A 21,548-nucleotide genomic window follows, 5' to 3' on the forward strand; every position below is an offset into this window, starting at 1 on the left:
CTACCCTCTCTTAAGCCCAGCTGGCTGCAGCTCAGCTCCTTGCTTGGAATTCTCAATCCTTGCATGAGGTCTAGGCTCCATGTTGGGGCTGTAATGTTTGTCACATGCTACAGTCCTTGAGTAGGCTCACCCGCTGTCAAGGAGCAACCCTTCTCTTTCAAGCAGCCTTCCTTATTACAGAAATATAACATCTGAGAGTACATAAACTCAAAAATAAACCAAAGCAGTATTGTCCTGCAGTTTTGACAGGATGCTCTAAGTGCTTATTCTTTGCTTTTGAAAGTCCTTCGAGGTTGCCCTGTAAAACATATGATGATTTCATTTTAGTGTGTCCAGTTTAGTTCTGGGAGCTGCAAGAGATTAGAAAAAAATGGTTTTTTTGAATGTTGCTTCTTTATAGAGCGGGTGAAAAGGTTTTGATGTTTGGGAGGTTTTGTACTTGGCATTGTATGTACCCACACTCAAATAACAATCCAGGTATGTAGTTGGAGTGTTTGGAACTCAACTTCTGTGCTTTGTAGAAAGCCAAGCACAGATTTCAAGGAGCTACAGGAAAAACTCTGCTCTGGTGGCAGTGGAGAGGAGAGGTTCAGAAAGCATCCTCTTACTCTTATGCAGTCTTTCGAAGTTCTTAATGGCTTGTTACAACAGCGTACCCTTCCTTAACCATACTGTCTTGCATAAGCAAGTTCATCCCACTTGAGAATATAAGTGGCTATTCAATCTAAAGAAGTTAATGTGAGCTACAACAGTTTCTGTGCAGAATTACTGATTAATTACTGATCTGGTAGCAGATAGTAGTGCAAAACAATGCAGTAACATTCTTATAATTACTGTTCTAGAGATTCATTACAAAATTAAATTATTGTGGTGGGAGTATTGGATTTTTTTGGTTGATATTTTTGGCCATAGTTGGAATTTAATAGAAAGAAAAAATGCTGTGAGGTATAATATTTGCATGTATATTGATAACTCTAACATATGACTTTCCTTTCCAGATTCTTGTTCATCTAGGGCTTTTGACAAAAGAATCTGGATTCAAGATTGCAGAAAATGCATTTAGCGGTGGCCCACTTGGTGAATTAGTTCAGTGGAGTGATTTAATTACATCTCTCTACTTACTGGGCCATGACATCAGGATTTCAGCTTCACTGGCAGAGCTCAAGGAGTAAGGAGATTACTTTTACTTTGAAACTGGAATACAAAAAAAAAAAGAATTGTCAACTCTTGAAGCTTCTATTAACAGTGTATAATTTCTTGAAGCATAAAATGAAAGTGATAATTCACTAAACAGATGATAAGATTATTTTCATGAGCTAAGTATATGTGCTAAGGAAAGGATAATGTGTTTTCGTTGTAGCTTCAGGCTCCTGAGACTTCGTAAATGAATGTTGTAAAATTCAAACTAAGCAGCTTATTCTTTAACATTCCAGGTGCTTTAACCAGCTGCAGTGGGAAATGATACAGACTAGTGTGATTCTGTGTCCTCTTCTTCAGTTTCTGCTATTCTTCACTCAGTATCTCACTTTAAAATAAAGGTTTAAATTCTTTAAACACACTGCTTTTGATGTAGTTAATTGCTTATGTTAGGTCAAATTGCTACCTCACTCATCTTTGTCTTGCTTTGCACACTAGTTCAGCATTAGGCATAAAACATCTGTTTTAAGCTTGAGCACATACACTTTTTCTGTAGCTTTTGTGTTTTTTATAACAAACATGACAGCATCATTTTGTAGAGAGCTCTTATACTACAAAGCTGTCAATAGAAGGCAGAAATTATTTCAAATAATTTTAAAGTACGCTATTTTTAAACATTCCAACCATATTACTCTCTTGTTTAGATGAGATTTTTAGTGAAAATTAGTGCTTTACTGATGCATAAACATTTCTTTAATAAATGCTGAGCATCTTTAGCATTTGAATGTTCATACATGGTTTCTGATTTGGAAAAGATAAGAGTAAAGCTTTTTTGGAAAGGGGAATTATTGATATAAATAGCATTACAGCATCTATTCAAGGTTTTGGAAATTAATACTTTTCCATATTCCTTCTTTCTTTGTTTAGGATTATGAAGAAGGTTGTAGGTAACAGATCTGGCTGCCCTACCCAGGGGGATAAAGTTGTCGAACTCATTTACATTGACATTGTGGGACTCACTCAGTTTAAGAAAACGCTTGGTCCATCCTGGGTACATTACCAGTAAGTATAACACTTATTTGATCTCTTAAGTGCTTGGTTAAAGAGCTTTTGTTGACTAACACATGTCAAAGTACTGAGGTGTGTACATTCACATGAATTTGAATTTATTTAAAAGTGAAAATGTTCTCTGTCTTTTACTCTTAGGAATAAAGGGGCTGTTACCTGTTTGTTGCTTACCATCTTTATCCCCACAGCAAGTTTGGGATTCTTGGATTCAAGCATTTTTGATCTTAATTAATTATATTATCTTGTTATGTCACCATCTTTGCCTTTCTTTCCCTCCCTTCTTTACACCCCCTTCCCTTTTGTTCTGTAAATTAGTAGATGAGCTGAGAGATGACTAGATTTTGTTGTTTAGTTGGAATATCAAAGGCGTGTTTTGCTTGTGTGTTCATAGCCATACTGGATTGATCATTGTGGAGAATTATCTCTTCTAATTGTATTGCCCAACAACTGCAAAGCAATTTTTGCTGTTCATCCCTTAAGATGCTGGGCAGAGAGTTGTCTTCAGGGATAGAAGTAAAGAATAAACTGCAGTTGTTGTTGCTTCTGTAATCTATAAACATCTTTCCATTAGAAATGGAATATGGTGGTCACAAGATATTGCTTTGTACAGCCTTCTTAGTGTCTGCAGTTCTAGAACCACTTTTTTTTTGTCAATAACTTTAAATCAGCAAGCCTCCCATGTGTTGTTCAAATACATATCAGCATGAAATAAAACCAAATCCAAATTGCTGACTTTGATTTTTCTATTCCTAATTGAATTAGCTGTATTTCATGATCCGTAAAGTCCAGTAAATCCTACTTCAAGGAACGTATTGAAAGGTGTTCACTGCAGGCAGAAAAATTGTTTTTTCTCAACTGCAGGATTTTCTAGAGCATTGGATCTTTTCAGTGTAATTTTAAATGGGAGTACTGTGATCAACGTTGCAGATTAGATTACTATTAATCTCTTTTTTGAAGCAGAGGAGTAAATGGATATTCTGGTTTTTAGGAGCCTGCTAATAAAGATAATTCCATTTTCCAGTGAGCTACAGTTGGTTGTCTGTCTGCCAAATGTAATTGCCACTAACCGATCGCATACAGTATTGTGGTCAGGATATAAAACCATACTTACAAATTTAAAATGTTTCTTCCCTTTTCAATTTCCTATTTAGTATATTCTGTAACAAAGATATGGAAATACACCATGACATTGAGATTATTAGATTAGCTCTTCAATTTTACTTCCTTATTTCATGAATCATTAAATCTTAAGTTGTCAATCTGTTTTTCATTGATTCCTAATTTGTGATAATGACTGACGTTTTCTGGTTTAGGAGAGTAGAATTAAATTTAACTCTAAATAAATACCTTAGTAGTATAGGAGGGTTTTTTAGGCTTTTGAAGAAGAAAGATATTACTTAATGCCTCTCTTCTACAATACCGGATTTCATGGGATGGAAGGGGACCTCATCTAGTCCATAGCCTTCCTGGAAAGTAGATCGGATGTATTTGTACTTCTTGAGAGATTTTTTTGCCTTTTACTGAAGACTGCAAAAGATTCCCTAGCCATTGTTTTATATTATTAAGCTTTTCTTTAAAGTGTTTTTCTTGGCCTGTTTTCTCACAAACTGCCCATTACTGCTTATTCTAATATGGTTCTGGGGAATAAATTACTTCCTTCCCATCTCTGCCAGCCTTTAGAATATCGTATATAATGCTTTCCCTCCAATTTGCTTTTCTTCAAAATAAATTAGGGGTTTTGGATCATTACTTGTAATTCAGGTTTTGTGGACCTTTCATCAAATTTCTTGCATTTGTTGGGAATCTCTCTAATTACTTGATACTGTTTCCCAAGTTTAGTGTACAAAATGGGGTCCAGAGTCTAGCAGAGACTACCAGAATTGATTAGAGCGAAAGAACTAATTCATAGCTCCATGCATGCTATCTCCTCTTTGAGGATCCTCTTGCAATTATTTTTTTTCTCTCAGCATCGTGAGTTACCTCATAAATTTTGTCATCAAAATATTTTTAAGTTAAAACTAAGAAGTCCAGTATAAAAGCATATTTATATGTTTTTGTTTAATTCATTCCAGTAAAATAAACAATATCACAAATAAAGCTGCCTTATAGCCCTTGTTCTTTACAAACTTTACCTTCTCTGTTGTATTTAATGTCAGTAGGAATAATTATTTGTCTTGAAATAAGTGTTTTGCTTTGTGCCATATAGTTTTTCAGCAGACATGTGTGGGCCAGCTCACTCTGGTTTACGCAGACCAGACTCAAAGAAATTAAAACTTGTTTATTCACTTCAGATAGAGTGGTAGAATAAGCCTCTGCCTTCAGAACAGTCTCTTGATAGGAGTGCCGTATATAATCTTTGTGAGTGAACTTGAGCCCTGAGGAAGTTTTTGGTAATTGCAAATCAGGTTTCTAGAACTGCTACCTCAAAAGAATGACCCTGCTGCTCTGTGGGGTCACTATTTCTGAACAACTGAAAAACTCTTTTGTACGTCTGAGATCTGTAGCGTCAATGACTCTTGGTAGTACATGCTTTATCTGTGGTATAATTGGTGCTGTGAATAGCATGAATATAGAAAACCAGATCTCATTTTTGAGTGCACCTGATTTTCAAGCAGAAGAATGCCTGGACATATGCTGTATTTTTTCAGTTCTGAAGTCTGGATATTTGAATGCAGTTTATGTGCAATGAAGCAACATAAAAACTAGTAGCTTAATATAGTTTGAGGAGTGCAGCTCATTGCCTTTCTTAGCACATGCATCCTCCGTACAGCACATAAGAATCTGGTATTTTTTTCATTCTTCTACAGTCTCTCTAGCAATGACTCATTCCCATATGCCAAAAATCCAACTGGCTGTATTCTTGAAATAAAATAACATGACAGCTATCCTGAAAAATGAGCAACATTCCTGCTTCTTACATGTTCTCTAGAATACATCTGTTTTAGGAGGGTTATTTTCTGACTAAGGTTTTACATTTTAAATGGAAGTACTGAGTGGCCTGAAAGTTTATATGTGTGTCTGCAAGGATTTGCATCGGCAGGTATGAGATGCTCATGATCTGAGCTGGCTGGACATAAGCCAAAACAGTGTGGAATCCATGTATCTGTGCTGGCACGTTGCTGTGCCTGGGCTCAACGCACCTACAGAGCTTCCAAACCAGAACTGGTTGGGTTTTGACCACCTTGCTCCCAGGAAGATGTCTGCAGCCACTGGCATATACGTACCCTTTATTTAACAGTTTATGCTGGCATAAGCACTAGTTGCTGACAGGGATGGGTGCTACTGGACAGCATTGTTTGCTTATGCAAAGATGAAGTATATATAAGTAGAGAAGAGTTACAACCTCAGGTGGGAGAAGGATATGAGTAAATGTATATAAATACTTCCACTAAGACAGCCCAGTTAAGACTGTGCTTATGCCCAATATATATGGAAAAACACTCACTTTAAAAATGGTGATAACCCTGGGTTACTTTTAACTTTTTTTACAAGACCCAAAATTGTCACTTCTAATATGCTAGAAGAAAGAAGACTTTAATACGGATGTTTCTATAAGCAGTTTGCTACCCACCGATCCTCTTTTTAATTAGTCGGTGAACAGACTCATCAGTCTGACACCAATTCCAAGGCATGCAACTTCACTGCTAAAGCTTGGTGACATTTTAGGAAGGAAGGGGGAACAGAGTGAAAAACTGAAGTTAAAATCACACTAAATTAACATTTTTATTTAAAATATATCCCCGATTTAAAAAAAATACCACTTTTCCATTTTTAAAATTAAATATTTCACTTTAGGAATGCTAAAACATTGTATGCCAAATCAAACTTTTTATTCTGAAATAGTTCAACTGAAAGAGATTTAAAACACTAAGGGAAACAAATTGAGAACATAGCACTCGGGCAGACAGTTAAGGCATTCCTACATATCTTAAAATATCAGTTCAGCATAACTGGCATTAATTACATTAATTTCTGAATTTTAAATCTTTACCAGTTTTTTTTTCTGCTGCATTTCAGGGATTAGGTTCACCACTTCAACCTTTGATCTCTCGTACCAGTTCTGCAAACACTTGCACTTTCTGCTGTGATCTTTTTCTCTCTTCCAACTTACTTTATGCCCAAATCATAAATATTTTTTATTTTATCTGATTTCTGGTTTAGCTTAGTTTCCATTGCATCACATTTCCTGTCCTGCTTCAGAGACCCTATGTGTATTGGACATAGTTACACAAATCCCTATGAACAATTAGTGCTACATACGTTATATCTGAATACAGGAAAAAGATAGGAAACAAAGCACTTTGAGATGATCACATGTGATGTAGTCCTCCTTACATATATAATTTGACAAACTCCAGTAATGCTGCAGTTTTTCAGTAGCTTTCACCCATTTTTCATTCCCCTGTACTGAAGTACCTGGCCAAAAGCTGTATATTTGATAAGAATTTTGTTTTAAGGCCTGCCAAGAAATAAGAGGGCTTTTATTACTGAATGATTCATCAGTGCAGAAGTTGTTTTGGTCCTGCTGGAGTATTTTGTATGATGTGGAGATAATTGCCACTGTTGTAAAATATTTTCATTGAGAACAGTTGACATAAAACACTGCACAGAAACTGATCTGTCAGCTTTGTTGTTTGGTGAATCATAATATGTTGTATATTTTGACTTTCTTTTTGCTTGAAAGGTCTCTGAAGATTAAAAAAAAAAATTTGCTCTATTTGTACTTTCAAATACAAAGGTGGCATTTTATATGAGAGTTTAAAAGTTGCTGGGTTTGTTGGGTTTTTTTCTATTTCCCAATTTAATGGATACTTTAGAGAAAGGAGCAACATATAAGAAATATTTAAATGTATTTTTGGGACTAAATTCATCTTTTAAAACTCAAAAATGGTTGGAGCTAAGTTCTTTCACCTTTAGGGAGCTAAATTCTTTCACATTTTAGAGCCAAAATCCTAGTGTTTTACTGAAGAGAATATATATGGGCTTGGAGCATAGGAAATGCTGAAGACTGAGAAATATAGCCGTTTTTAATAGTAACTTTTGCAGCTACTTCCCTTCTCTGCCACTCATGAGGTTGTGTCTCTTGTCAGCACATCCAAGCCCACTGATACAATGTGCAATGATAAGAGATCATGTCTTTATAACATAGTGGCACATGATGTAGGAACACACCCTATTTCTTTTCTGAAAATTTTGTTTGTGGAGGGCTGAAGAATGGTAGGGTCAGCAGCTTTGGAGCCATATAATCCAATTCTTTTGCAGTGGAGCCAATGGTCACTGTGATGATCCTGTCCAAGCCATATCAAAGGTTTGGCAGGCTGCGTTTTGGAAACGTAACTTGTAGAATCTGTGTGCTAGAATGTGTGCTGCCTTCTTCGTACTGAGACTTTTTCTGCCTTTCATGTACTATGGGCCCTTTCTTGAAAGGAGCCACTCGTAAATGAAGTAATTTTTTTTTCAACGAATTATAATAGGAATTTAAATAAAGGAGTGAGTGTGATTCTCTCATCCCAAACCCTTTGTGATCCAATGCCAGGGTTTCTCTTAGTTGTAGACTGGTTGTTGAAGACATTTGACTTTTATATTGTTCCTTCAAAAGTCTGTGACAAAATGTTTCATAAACAAATAAATGGTCTGCAAGTGTTCAGCAAATTAACTGTCTTCAGTGCTTCTCCAGTAGGTCTAATTGACCCAAAAGTCAGAACCTGGAGACTAAATACAATTGTCTGAAGACAGAGTACTATTCTGCTCTGATCTTCTTGGCACATGGCCCTTGGCTGTTGCCTTTGATTTTGTGGTAATGGATGAGAACATTAGAAAACAGATGAAGAATCCCCTCTTCTTCTGCCTAAATTTGACTTCAGAGCCTCAGGAATGTAAGCTCTACTTGGATATTAAAGCATAACTTCGTTCTGTAAGAACAAAAAAACCCAAAATAAGCTCAAGGGTTGCTATTTGAATGTCTGATATATCCTTGAATTTGCTGATTGTAATGTCTTTGTGAATGTAATATGAACAGAAATGTTTGAAATGAAAATGTACCTTCAGTTTATAAATCATCCACAGTTGCAAACAAAACCAAAACACATCATCTTAATTATCATAACTATGTATATATACACATACATGCTTATATGTACATATGCATGTGTACCTACAGTAACTTATTTCTTTTCTTTTAGGTGTATGCTAAGAGTTCTGGATTCCTTTGGAACTGAACCAGAGTTTAACCATGCCCACTATGCCCAGTCTAAAGGCCACAAGACACCTTGGGGAAAGTGGAACCTTAACCCACAGCAGTTTTATACAATGTTCCGTAAGTATCCCTGTGTTTATAAATAATTTGGAGCTTTAAAAAAGAATGTTGTCATTGAGAGGAATTTTTGTATTATAAAAGACAAATTCATGGTTTAATAAAATGCAGCTACTAAACGGGCAGCATCCTAAGTGTCAGTAAGTGTCTGTAGACTGTGCAAAAGCTCTATTGGGCTTCCATCCAGCAATATCAACTTACATCAAATAATAATTAACTTATTATCAAAATAACAATATCAGTATAAATAATGGTAGAGAACTTTATTATCAGGGTACCTGTGGAAAGTGGTGTTTGGCTTTTCCTTCAAGTGCCAGTGAGTTTACTTTTGTTAGTTTTGCCTTCTCAAATCCTGCTATGGAGTGATAGGTTTTTGAGGAACTTGGTGGATTGCATTTCTATAACTGCACTCTTGCATTTCATCATGTTAAACTGAAGTTTGTAACTATGTTAACTATGTCATTGTATTTCTGCTTTTCTCCATCAACAACTAAGCAGCACAATGCCTTCACGGTTTCTTTGCAGTCAAGATTAATAAACTAACACTCAGCAAAAATAATTTTTTGTCTCTACTTCTTTGTGAATCTATCAAAATTTTCACCTAGCTTGTTTTCATGTTGTGAGCATTCATCCTGAAGTGAACTGATTCATATTTATTTGCCAGCAGTGTACAAAGCTATTGAAAAACCAGTAGTAGTTTTCAGCATCGTTAAATATCTTCAAAAAAACGCCCTAAAAAATAAACAGAACACAAAAAATATAAAATCTTTATAAATTGCATCAGATTAAATGATTACTGTGACTTGCTCTAGCCCTAGTCTTTGACTTTATGGCAGTAGGTTCTAGAATCAAAGGATCTTTCTCTTGCATGTTGTAGTAGTAGTTCGTTATCTCTGAAAGGTGTGGAAAGGTTCACTACTGGTGAAAGGTACACTTAGCTTGATGGTAAGCGAGGCTTAGGAAAGAGGAAAGTGCATGCTCTTGTGTACAGCAATTTCTGAGCCTAAGTCTGTAAAGAAACACTTGGCTTTGACCAGCCTGACCTGCAAATTTTGGTGGTGGTCCCTGTCTGAGACTCAGGCCAGGACATGCACTGTTCTCTCTCATTAAACTTCATAGTCAAGTCTTTCAAACTTTTCTGCTTTTCATTGCAGAATTATACATGCTGCTGTCTGGTTGACAGGCTTTTGATTTCAGTTGCCCTGTAAAATTCTTGAGAGGCATATTTTGTCTGTCAACATTCACTGTGCAAGTTTTTCCAGAGAAATATAAGTGAAGGTTGTTCAGAAGATAAAAGACTGCATTCACAGTTGTTTCAAAGCAAGTAACAAAACGTGTGGTGGGGAAATGTGACTTGGAAGTGATTGCAGAGTTTCTTTTTGGACATTAGTAAGCAGAGCTTGTTCCATATCCACATGATTTGCCAATATTTATTGGTTTATGTCCTAAATGGAAAAGGAGCTGAAAGCTCAATCATGCTGTATTTAAGTAGTCCAGCTGTTGGGAAATTTGTGTGTGAGGACCTGTTCAAGATAGCACCAAGGGTGATGATGCACTTGAGGAAAATAGTTGCACAAATACTTGTGGTACAGCTGTGTGCTGTGTGTGTGCACTCCTCAATCCACTTCATGAAATGCAGAAGAAAGTAAATACCAAGATCATCTCTGTTGTGGCAGTATAGACTACTAATACAGTCTCTTGTTTGGAGCAAATCACTTCATAATGAATTTTCAGAAGAGCATGACAATATTGGAATTTCAATAAGTAACCATTTCCAGTCTTTGCTACGGGAAATGACAGTGGGTTTTCCTTTGCAGGAAAAGTGGTAAATAGATTGCAAGCAAACTCATTGTGAAGCATGAGTGATTCCAGTGCTATAGATTATTCAAGAATTTTGCTGCTTTTTGTACTAGGTGCAGAAGAGTCAGCATGTTTTGTGATATCTGAAGTTTATTTTTGTTTTTTATTCTCCACTGCAGAGATAGCACCATCTTTATAGGGTTGTCATTAAAAGTGCATGTTACACACCAGTAAAGATTTTATGACAGATTGGAACGCTGGACAGCTTCCCAAGATCCCCAGACTCTATTATGTTTTGAGAACTCTGATTATGAGGGCAGAAAATTATTACTGAGCAACAAGAAAGCCATATTCAAACCTGTGGCATATTACCAAATACTTGACTGTTCTCTGAGCTTTCCAGAAGCATGAGTGGTTTTTTCCCCCCTTTTTATGTTTTTTTATTTAAATTCTTTTATGAAATAACAGGACTGGTACTTTTAAAACTGCATGATCTTGCTTAAAGATATCTGAGTGCTTCCTGTCAGTGATGTTTGAGGCACCGAATTTCACTAGTTCTAAGTGCTAACTTTAACAAAGGTTTATTTTTCTTTTGAGTGTGTACTCCCTTGCCTCTCCTTTGAATGCAGTCTCTCATCCAAAAATATGAAAGGATGGAAAAATGCCCCTTTTCAGGCATATTTGCAATGTGCCATTTGCTATGCTAAATTCTAAAAAGTCCTTGGGTCTAAGTGAGTGCCTAGCTGTTGCTGAGGCATTTTTTGTGAAAAAGAGTAATTGTCATTTGAAAGACTAAATGTAATGGTAGAGGGAAGCATACACTGTATGGTTTCTCTGTTCTACTGCATTATCCACTTGGCTGATTTTCAGGAATCAAAAAGCAAAACCTCATAATTGCAATACAATTTGATTTTTTTTTTTTATAACACTGACTATAGGTTTAGCATTGCATGTATCGTAAGTGCCTGAGGCATTGTCTTTTTTTGTTTGTTTGGGGTTTTTTTTTAAACTTTGCAAAATGTGCTTAGTAAGAAATTGTGAGCTTGTGTGCCAGAATTTCAAAGGGAGGTTTATAGAGGAGATCCTAGTGTTTATTGCAGCCTATTTCTATGTAAACTTGTAAGGCTATGACACTTTTTAGAGAGGCACAAAAATCCCACATGTTGGAGTAATTTTTATATAGTAGAGATGGATTTTTACCTGAAGTGTTGAATGTTGGAGTCCATCCCTGGAATTAAACACCCTGTCTACAAAAAGGGAAAGGAAAAAAAAAAAAAGGCCAAAAAAAATCTTAGTTTTAATGAGCCTATAAGTCTGTGTCTTTGTAGGAGGAGAACAGTGGCTAGTGTTGCTAGATGTCAGTGCTGGAAAAAGACCAACAGAGACTGAAAATAATACAGAAAACTAAGTAAATTGCATATCCTTTGCATGCACTTTTTTGTCTGGGTGCTGAGTTGACAACAATTTTGCCAACTTCAGTTGTCATCTTTCAGTATTTTATGATAGATATATCTGAGTGAATTAGGCAATGAAATTCATATTCTGATCTGCATAGCGTGACTTTGTAGGCTAGTAATTAGCACGAATACATAATACGCAGTGAGTTGGATGGTTGGTGTTAGCTCTTCCAATATAGGAGGTGAACCCAAGAAATTTACTAAAATTCATTTATGACATTGAGCTACATTGAGTTTTGTTAACAAGCATATATCCAGGTTTTTTTCAAATTGTTGGTATTACATCTCTGATATTGTCAAGCTGGATTTCTTCTGGTTCTCATATTTTTAATAATAAAGCTCAGCACACAAAAAGTCATTATCATTGACCTTGGTCCAGCTACCGAATTTTTATTGTCAGAAACGATCCAGAAAATAACTGCTTATTTTATTGGACATATGCAGCAGGACTTAAAATTATTAAAAACTATTCTCAATAATAAAGCAAGCAAATATATCTCTTAATATGAATGTGAAGGAAGTGATCTGTTGAATAATATGTTCCTTATACCTACTTTTCTGACAACATTCATGCTTTTGTAACATTAACTGATACTTTAAAAGGTTTTAAATATGCTCCATTTCTTACAGCTCACACTCCGGATAACAGCTTCCTTGGATTTGTGGTAGAGCAGCATCTGAATTCCAGTGACATTAAACACATTAATGACATCAAAAGGCAGAATCAATCTCTTGTTTATGGCAAAGTAGATAATTTCTGGAAGGTGAGTTTTCCATACTCATATACTTGAGCAAGTTTATTTTGATCAGTATAATAAAGCATAACTCTAAATTTAAAAGTATCCATTCTCTCTAAATCTATTAAGTTCTTTTTCTGAAAATAAACATTTAAATAATGAAATTGAACATTTTGAAGTCTTTCTGATGAGGAAACTTCTGTCTAGATTGATGTGGATCTTTTGATGTTTATGTACACCTTTCTGATAGAATAAAAAATTTTTGTAGCTTTGATATCACAATAATTTTGGAAAATGCAGAAGCTGTTAAAAAGTAATGGGAAATTGAATGTGTCAGAGGCTTTCTGAACTTTAATCTGTCATAAGCAAATGTGTCTTTCAATTATTTCTTTTCTTATATTTACCACCAAAAATGTGCTGCATTTTGAACTGGAAATTGTATTTCACTAAAGACCCCAGAAGTGTTCAATCTCATTTTATCTCCCTGTAATAATATCAGAGGGTTTTTTTCTTAAATATTGGAATTACTGCATTGTCTCCCATCTGCGAACAAGAGCTGCAGAATAACACCACCAGGGTTCAGTCATATTTTCACCGAATTAAAGTATACTGTGTTGTTAATCTCACAGTGGTCTCTGCTTTTTGTCTGCTGTCCTTTTCTGGAGCTCCTTCTTCCAGACTGCCACACCTGGGAGTGTGTGTCTCATGCAGTTTTCAAAGAAAAGCAATTACTCACTAATAACTGGATTTCTTCCACGTTACCTCTAGCTCTGTGTGCCTATATAACTTTGTATGCCTTCCCTCCTGCCTAAAAAGACCTTATTTTAAGCCTCTTGTTATCTGAAAAGGAACTGATCAGTACATGCTGTGCCATACATAGGACAAAACAGTATGACAGTGTGAGAGCACCCGTGTCTCACTTTTTCTTTCCTTTCATTGGCATGAGAATATTAGTCTTGCACAGTTTTCTGAACCACAGAAGCAACATTTAGTCTGATAGCTGTGATTATACAGTATAAATTCTTGAAAAATGATAGCTACGAGTAAATGGTCCATCTGTGAGAGAAAACAAAACAAAAACTTAAGAGAAATGGAAGAATGTTGCCAGTGGTAGCACAAATGTAGAGCTGGATGCTTCTTAACTATTATGTTGGGAAATATGTGTATATTAGCTGTGTGTATTCGACTGTGATCTCTCAGGTTTATATTTGGCTTTATTGGACTAAGCCATGTAATCTGTGTCTTGAAAGAAAATTTTGCTTTGCATGGTAGTAAATACTGTGACAGTTATTCAGTTTGGCTTATGGTATAGAACAACTTAGTATGCCCCCATCTGCAGTCTCCTCTTCTGTCTGCAGCATGCAGAATCCTTTCATTTGAGTCTTTTCTGACTGAGGCTCTTGTACTTTTTAGTTCCTGATATCATTATCAGTCTCTCAGGAACAGTTGCATGTAATAATCATCTATACTTCCTGACCTGATTTGTAGTACATATCAGCAGAACAACCTGTTGAATACTAGTTGGATTTAAGGAACAAGATAGTTGCTTAGTCACCAGGGTTTTTTTCACTGACATGTTTTTCTCGGTTTATTCAGTCTGCATGAATTCAGTAGTATGTATTAATAGCTTATATGCCCAGAAGGGAGATTTGTGATTGCCTAGTCTGAGATTCTGTATGACACACAGGATACTCATGGGCTGATTAAGACAAAAATGTGGCTTTTTGGAAAAGAACATCCAATCTTGATTTTTTGCATCGCACATGATGGAAACCCCACTATTTCCTCTGGTAAAATCCTTGACAGTTTTCTTCTACCTTAAGACTTGGCATTATTTTCGGTACAGATTTCCAAATGGTAATTTCCAGTCTTAGTAGCAGTTAACGACTTTGTCTGCTGCACTGACGATGTTTCTGTTGTTTCCCTGTAGGAATATATGGGTTGAGATCAAAGCCAACCCATAGTCATCTCCTGAAAAGCCTGTCTGTGCTGAACCACTGAGAGCTTTGTGCTTTCTAATCCTTAAGTGTTCTCACGTGTCTGTTTTCTCTGAACCTTTTTAAGATTATTCACATTCCTCTTGAAATGGGAGTGTTAGCAAAGGGCACGTGGGCCGTACCAGCACCAAATCAAAAAGAAATACTATATATAGGCATTGTTAGGCATATCCCCTTTTCACTATTAGGAACTCATGTTTAGACAACTTCTCAACCAAGACTCTTGTAGCAATTTTTAGAACTGCTGCTTTTCAAGTCAGTGCTCAGTTTCTATCAGTATTGCCTGTCTTGTTTCTTCCAAAGTGTATAACTTATTACCTGGCCATATTAAAATACTTACTTTATGCTTGTAACATCAAGCATGTTAAAACCGTAACTTGGAGATTGTAACTGCAGTCATGCCCATGTGCACTGGTACATAAAGTGCAATCACCACAGATAGGCTTTGAATCAGTGACAGTGTGGGATGTCTTATCTGGAGTGATAAAATCCAATTGTTGTGATCAACAGAAAGCCTGAACTAATCTTGTGTCTGTGTAATTTGCTTATTTCATGTTTCCTTCATTTTTCCTGTTGAATGCTCTTTTCATCTGCCATCATGGCTTGTACGGAACCAGACTAATCTGTTTATCCTGCTCCTTTTCTTTATATTGAACGTGGCCAATTAATGAAAAGTGTAATCTCCACAGAATACTCTCACTGCTGGGTCTGATCAATCATTAGAGAAGCACAGTGTGGAGAAGAGAGTGTTCCAGTCCCCAGACTGAGGTACTTTTGGGGAATAGCAGTTGCAAATAAATTGTTTAATTTTAAACCAAGTAGGCTGACGTGGAACTGAGGTATGCACAGGACCTTTTTTCCCTTGGGGTGGGACTGGAATAGCTAACTGTCATCATGGTTTTATATAGCCGTGGACATGGGTCCTTTTCTGTGTCTGGCTAGGCCTGTGGGAAAAAAATAAAAGCTAAATTACTTGTCATTTCATCCTTGCTAGAAATCCCCATATTCCCAGCTCTGCTGCATGGCTGGGCAAAGTTGGTGAGGCTAGCTCAGACCACCTGCTTAAACTGTGTACACTAACCAGGCTACTGTAGCTAGAGAATTAGGGATTGCTTACAGACAACGTTCTGCCTTCCCACATCATTCAGTGGGGCTAAACTCTGGTATGAACATGATGAGTAACGGGGGGAGGAATACAGTGATGACTTCTGTCAGCTCTGAATACAGAAAAAAACGTCAGCCTGTGGCCTGAGACCAGTGGCACTCATCCCATATTGCTGTGGGCAAGCGTGGGTATGTCTGTCTGGAGGTCAGGAAGGATGTAAGCTGCAGAGACTGAGAGATCTTGTTTACTTCCCTCTGATAACTAAATCAGTCTTAAGTGGGTTGAGGATTACAAATAGGAGGCTCTAAAGAATTTTGCCACATTTCTAAAGGTTAACCTTAGAGGTAAGCTATCAAGGGCAACATTTGCCAAGTTTCATTTGTGTTTGCTGTAATCAAAGGTTTGTGTTTTTGTCTGGGATTTCTGGCAGTACTAAGGAGTAAAGAGAGTCCTATCTCTGCCTAAGTGAAAAAGAAGGAATGAATAAAATGCAAGTGAAACCCATAATGCTCTGCATTATCAAAATTGGCTTTAATTACAGAACATTTCAATTAAAAGGGAATGTTTGAAGCCTTTCATGTCATCTTAGCTCCTGTTTCCATCTAAGTCTTTTCTTTGTTCTTCTTTCTGCAACTTCCTGTCATACTATTCCAATACTTCTACCTTCTATCCTAGAAAGAAAAGAGAGTCAAGATTCATTTTACACTATCTGCTATTTCTATTTTTGTGGGGTTCTGTGACAGAAGTCAGAATTTTGCTTATATCAGAAAATAGCCATCAATGCATAACAATTGTATGATGACTGCTTTTGTAGATTCTATTATAGTGTATTGGAGTTATGTTAAAAATATTTACATATTTAAAGACAAAATAATGTGTAAGTTTGTTACTAATGTCACTTGACAAGATGGACATTCTTCTTAAATGTATACTGTCTGCATAACAAGTTTTGAAGAATCAGAGATGGGAAATGGTTACATTTAGCTTATTCTCAATGGGAAAATACATAACCAAGTCTGTTCTTACTAACGTTTCCCCTTTATAGCTCCATGTGACGTATGTAATTTCCCCATTGTATGCCCTCTTGCATGAAGTGGGAGTAAGAAAATGAGAAGTCAGAGAGGAAAATTTATACTTCTAGGAATAGTTCCATTATGTGCAGAGATCAGTGTCTTGCTACTGGCAGTGTTGCCTTTTCCCTTCCTTCTGATTGGTTTTTGTGCTTCATATTTAGGAACGTACTTTGGCTGAACATTTCATTTCATGTTTTTAAGCTGAAAGAAACATAAGGAAAGGGAGAAAAGATCCTTCTCACCTTTTCTTACCCACATGGTCAGTGCACTCACAAACTTCTCTCGTGGTGTTTTTGTCTTCCTCCAAATTTGCAACAGCACTGTGGGCTTATCTATCAATCAAAACTTACCCCAGTTGCTGTCACCAGGACCACTGTCCTGCTTTATGCCACATAACAAATTGAAATGAGCCAGACACTTCAGTTCAGCAACATTTCTGAAATTCACCATTTGCTTCTGAAAGAAGTATGGATCAAAACACCCCAAGTAGATCAAAGCAAATGAGCAGGTGCAGTAATAAATAAGTATACGTGAATGTACATGTTCTTCAACATTTATTATGACAATCAGAATTTCAATTATTATGAAGAAAGAAAGAAAAAAATATTTTCCATTAATTTTTACCTTTCAGACAGGTCAGTGATCAGCTTCTCTTTTTGCAGAACTCTCCAACTGCAAAATGAATTAGTGAGGTCTTAGAATACCAATTAATGCAGTCATCTACTAGTATTTGTGTATCACAAAACCAACACACCCTTTTCTTCCTGTGGTCTCACTTCCTATTTTCTTCTGTACCCCTGTACTTTTCTGCTTCAGCACTTACAGTGCACAAGTATGTCTCATTGTTAGTTCTGGAATTTTCCATTCAAAGGACAGGAAATTCCCGTTAGGTGTTAGTGCACATTACATGACAATGAAATTGTCAAATCTTTCAAAAACCTCAGTGGAGGAAAAAAAGGGAAAAAAATTCGTGGATGAAGAACTGCAAGAAATGATGAATGAAATAGGTAAAGATGATAGTGAACAGAATAAGCAGGATTGCTGGCAGATCTTGAAGAACCCAAGTCTTTACTGAGATGTTTTATTAATTCTTTGTGCAAAGATTACATATGTGTAAATAAATAATATATATATCTGCTAATGTGTGTTTTTTGCAGATACATGTGGTAGGTGCCTAACAAAGAAGCCATAAATGGACATTTAGGGAAGAGCAAAAGCATGGCAAAGTTACATAGTACTTACCTTGCGTATTCTCTCTTTTTCCAGCCTTTTTCAGCTCAGGGTATTTTCTGAATCTGTCTATTGATAAACTGACTGTTGCCACCCTTTTGAGATCTCAGTAAGAGATGGCTTCAAAGCACTTGTCTGATCATGAACCTATGCAAACTTTTTTACCTCCACAATATTCTCTGTCATGGAGTCCCTCAAATCTCTGACCTGTTGCAGGAGGAATCATTAACTTTTGGATTTTTCTAAACTTGCCTCCTACTACCTTTGTTTGCCTTCCTTTGCATGAGGACATCATGAATAGTCTGTCACTCTCCATGTTTTATGCTAATTATGGTTTTGTTAACCTCTCTCATATTCTGCCAAGTTGTCTTTTCCCAGCTGAAGAATCAATAATGAAGTTGTTGCAGATTTCGGTATGTCATGATGAAAATGTTCTGTAGCTTGGGTCCTTCTTATCCCTCTCAGAACCACATCCAGTGTTCTTGGCTTGTTTTTTGATAAAAGGGACCAGAAGCACAATGGTGTTTGAGGAGGGAGAGAACGTGTTTTTATAGAACAGTTCAATGATATTCTCTTTATTTCTCTATTCCTTTCCAAATAATTCCTATCATTTATTTGGCTGGTGGGTACTCTGACTGCTGCTGAACATTGGACTGATTTTTTTCATGGACCGTAATCATGTGTTATCGTAGTGCAAAGTCTTCATTCTTGAGTGACGTTGGTTAGCTCAGGACCATATGTGGGGCTAGGACTGTTTTTCAACATGTGCATCACTTTATTTATATTGAATTTATCAGTTATTCTATTTCCTAGTCACTCCATCCCTTAGATTACTGAGGAGACTTTGTCAAAAGCTTTACACCACCAAGTGTTCAGTATTGTGGTGTTTTTCTGCAACATTTTGAAACTGGTTTCAGTTTTGCTACTCTGAATAGTATGTATTGACTGCACACTTTGTCACTTCTCTATTCTCTTTCACATGCTGACCATTCATTCACAAGGCCAATTCCCTTCTCTCCCAGAAACTTAGTTCCTTTAGGAACTTTTAAAGAGTCTCTGCATGCTGATTGACTTCTTCAGAGAACACCACAAGTTTGGTGAGAGAGGATTTTCTTCTACATAAAGAATTGACTACTGCAATTTTGTTGACTATTGTAGTTTTGTGGGTTTTATATGATTATATAGTTAACACTTTATTTTAAGTTTCAGGTAATTTGTTCAGTGTAGAATTCACACTTACTAGTCATGAATCACCGAATCCTTTCCAGATCCATTTATAAATTCTATACTCTGCACTAAGTACTCTGGCTAGCAGTTTGAAAGTTCCATATTTGAGCTCCAAGAGACATCATCTACTCTTTGTGATTTACCATTGTAAAACTGTTAAACACTATCTATTTTACTCTTAATATTGTTGTACATTGAATTCTCCAGTATTTGTGCTCTCTTCTAGTTCCCCAGGAGACAGGATTTTCATGATTCAAGGATGTCTTGAAAAGTCTTTTGAGAGCATGACTGTTCTCAAAAAGAGAGATTTTCCAATCTTATGTTTGTGTCACAATCTCAATTGTCATACATTGCATATACACTGGATTTTAGCTTACCTTGGACTTGACACTTTGGCAAATAAGCACCCAAATATTAGGACTGCTAGAGTTAATGGTATGCATTTAGGATATACACAGACATCTATCCCAGTACTTACTTTTCTGAGTTATATTTGTCGAGTTTTATAAAACTGTTGTCTTCTGACTCTTTCAATGTAAGAAAGTGAGACTGGATATATGGGCTGTTTTACATATGTTTTGCAATTTGAACTTTCAACCCGTAAACCAGTTTAGGACTCTGAACCAAGCCTTCTGTAATGTAGTCAGCCTGTAGTTCTGCATATGTGGTGCTTAGTTCCATTCACTGCTGAATTGCTGGTGTTCTGTGAGGATACTTGAGTGGTCTAAAATTACAAAATACTTTGATTACCTCCAACTGACAAACTGATGGTAAAGTGGAGTTGTTAATTACCACCATCTACTATATCAAGAAAACTAAAAGCAGAGTTTAGTTCTTAATGCATTGTGCTTCTATCACACATTTTTGTAGCTTTTATACTTAATTTTTTCACCCACCAAACTTAAAATTTCAGCCTTTCAGACTGTGTCTTCTTGTCAACATTGTCCTAGGGAAAGACTTACCAGACAGTTGTCATTTGATTTCTTTGATGAGAGAGGCCTTATCATGATGCTGGAAATAATTGATGAGCAATAATAACAGTTCTGCAGTCAGTGATCAAAAAAAGTACTTTCCTGAATGAAATGTTTGTTTTTAGATGCTAAAAAAATGTTTCAGAAAAGGTGTGTATGACTGTTACTCTTCCATTTTGATTCTGAGGATAAATAATTTTTTTTTTTTTTGATGTGGTTATCTTTCACACTCAAAGTCTAGATTTGCAGTATGGACAGCAGAGATGGGTGAATAGCGCAGTCTGATACAGACTCTGCAGAGAATGTTGATTTTGCATTACTAGCCAGCAGCCCGTGATCTTTTCTCTTTGAATTCATTTTGGAGAAAGTAAAAATCTGGAGTTTACTGTCAAATGCTTTAAGAGAAAAGAATATTTATATCTACACCCAAGCAAGCAAACTTAGGAAGTGGATTAGCAGTTGAAGGAATGCTGATATTTTGTTTGCAAATCACATTTCTCAATTCATTTACTTGTAGCCTTTCTATTTATAAATGCCATATTTACATTCTCTCATTTTCTACTTCAACGTTTTTAATGTTTAGAATTGAATTATGTGTCCTGATTATTTTTGTGAAGTGGCTTCTAACAATATATACTTTTATGATTCAAAATAACACTTTTCTGCAAGGAATGTGGAAGTTCAGGACTGCTTAAATGCAAAGGGAGACAAATGTTAGTGAGACTTGTGTAAGGTATAAGGTGCTAATGGTATTTTTATGGAACCTTATAGATTATTATGAAAGCAGTTGCTTTTGACTCAGAGTGAATAAGGGAATAAAGAAGTGATTGTTTTGTGGATTGTGCTTTCTGAGTTTTTGGTTGGGTTTTGTTTTGTTTGTTCTTCAGAAAGAAAGACTTTTGGAAAAATTAAACCCAATTGTTTTATGTACAGACAATAAAGGGAAGATGCTGCTCTCGGTTCCAGTTGTTCTTTAAAAATTTCATTTGATTAAAAGAAAGAAGTTTGCCCTTTGGGGGATGAAAGATTTTTCTCAGATTGTGTGTGGGTTTTTTTCATGTTTTCACTCCTGTGGTTTGAAAACTAATTCATAGATTATTTTTCTTTTAACATATTGATCCTTTATGCTTATCTATCTACAAGGTTTCCTTTGTGAGGAAAAATAATTTCTATAGACTCTATAGTGCAGTCTACAGTAGTTACCCTATCTTGTGGAGGTGGAAACCCAGCGACACCATTTAAAAGTCCATTATTTTTGTAAATGTTATAGATGGAAAAATTGATACTGTTTGGGATACTAAATGTTTTATCTGTGGTTTTAGACTCTGAATCAGGAAAGAAGTCAGTCATATGCTTAAGTAATGTTCCCAGTTAAAGTTATGGATAGCTAATTTAATGTTTTGCTTGCACTTGCAGGGAGGCTTAAAACATGC

At 36.1% G+C, this 21,548-nt stretch overlaps 1 protein-coding gene across 5 annotated transcripts in view; it reads left to right on the forward strand.

Annotated features, from left to right (window-relative positions):
• The window catches only part of MGAT5 (alpha-1,6-mannosylglycoprotein 6-beta-N-acetylglucosaminyltransferase), a 135,903-nt gene that overhangs the window by 82,988 nt on the left and 31,367 nt on the right, over positions 1-21,548 (forward strand). For all 5 annotated transcript variants that reach the window (XM_074873713.1, XM_074873710.1, XM_074873711.1 and 2 more), the window contains 4 exons: positions 999-1,168; positions 2,065-2,199; positions 8,388-8,521; positions 12,406-12,539. In XM_074873713.1, the coding sequence (XP_074729814.1) occupies positions 999-1,168; positions 2,065-2,199; positions 8,388-8,521; positions 12,406-12,539 (573 nt within the window). The remainder of the gene's footprint in view (positions 1-998; positions 1,169-2,064; positions 2,200-8,387; positions 8,522-12,405; positions 12,540-21,548) is intronic.

The sequence above is a fragment of the Strix uralensis genome, chromosome 6 (genome assembly GCF_047716275.1).
Source record: "Strix uralensis isolate ZFMK-TIS-50842 chromosome 6, bStrUra1, whole genome shotgun sequence".
Classification (NCBI taxonomy): Eukaryota; Metazoa; Chordata; class Aves; order Strigiformes; family Strigidae; genus Strix; species Strix uralensis.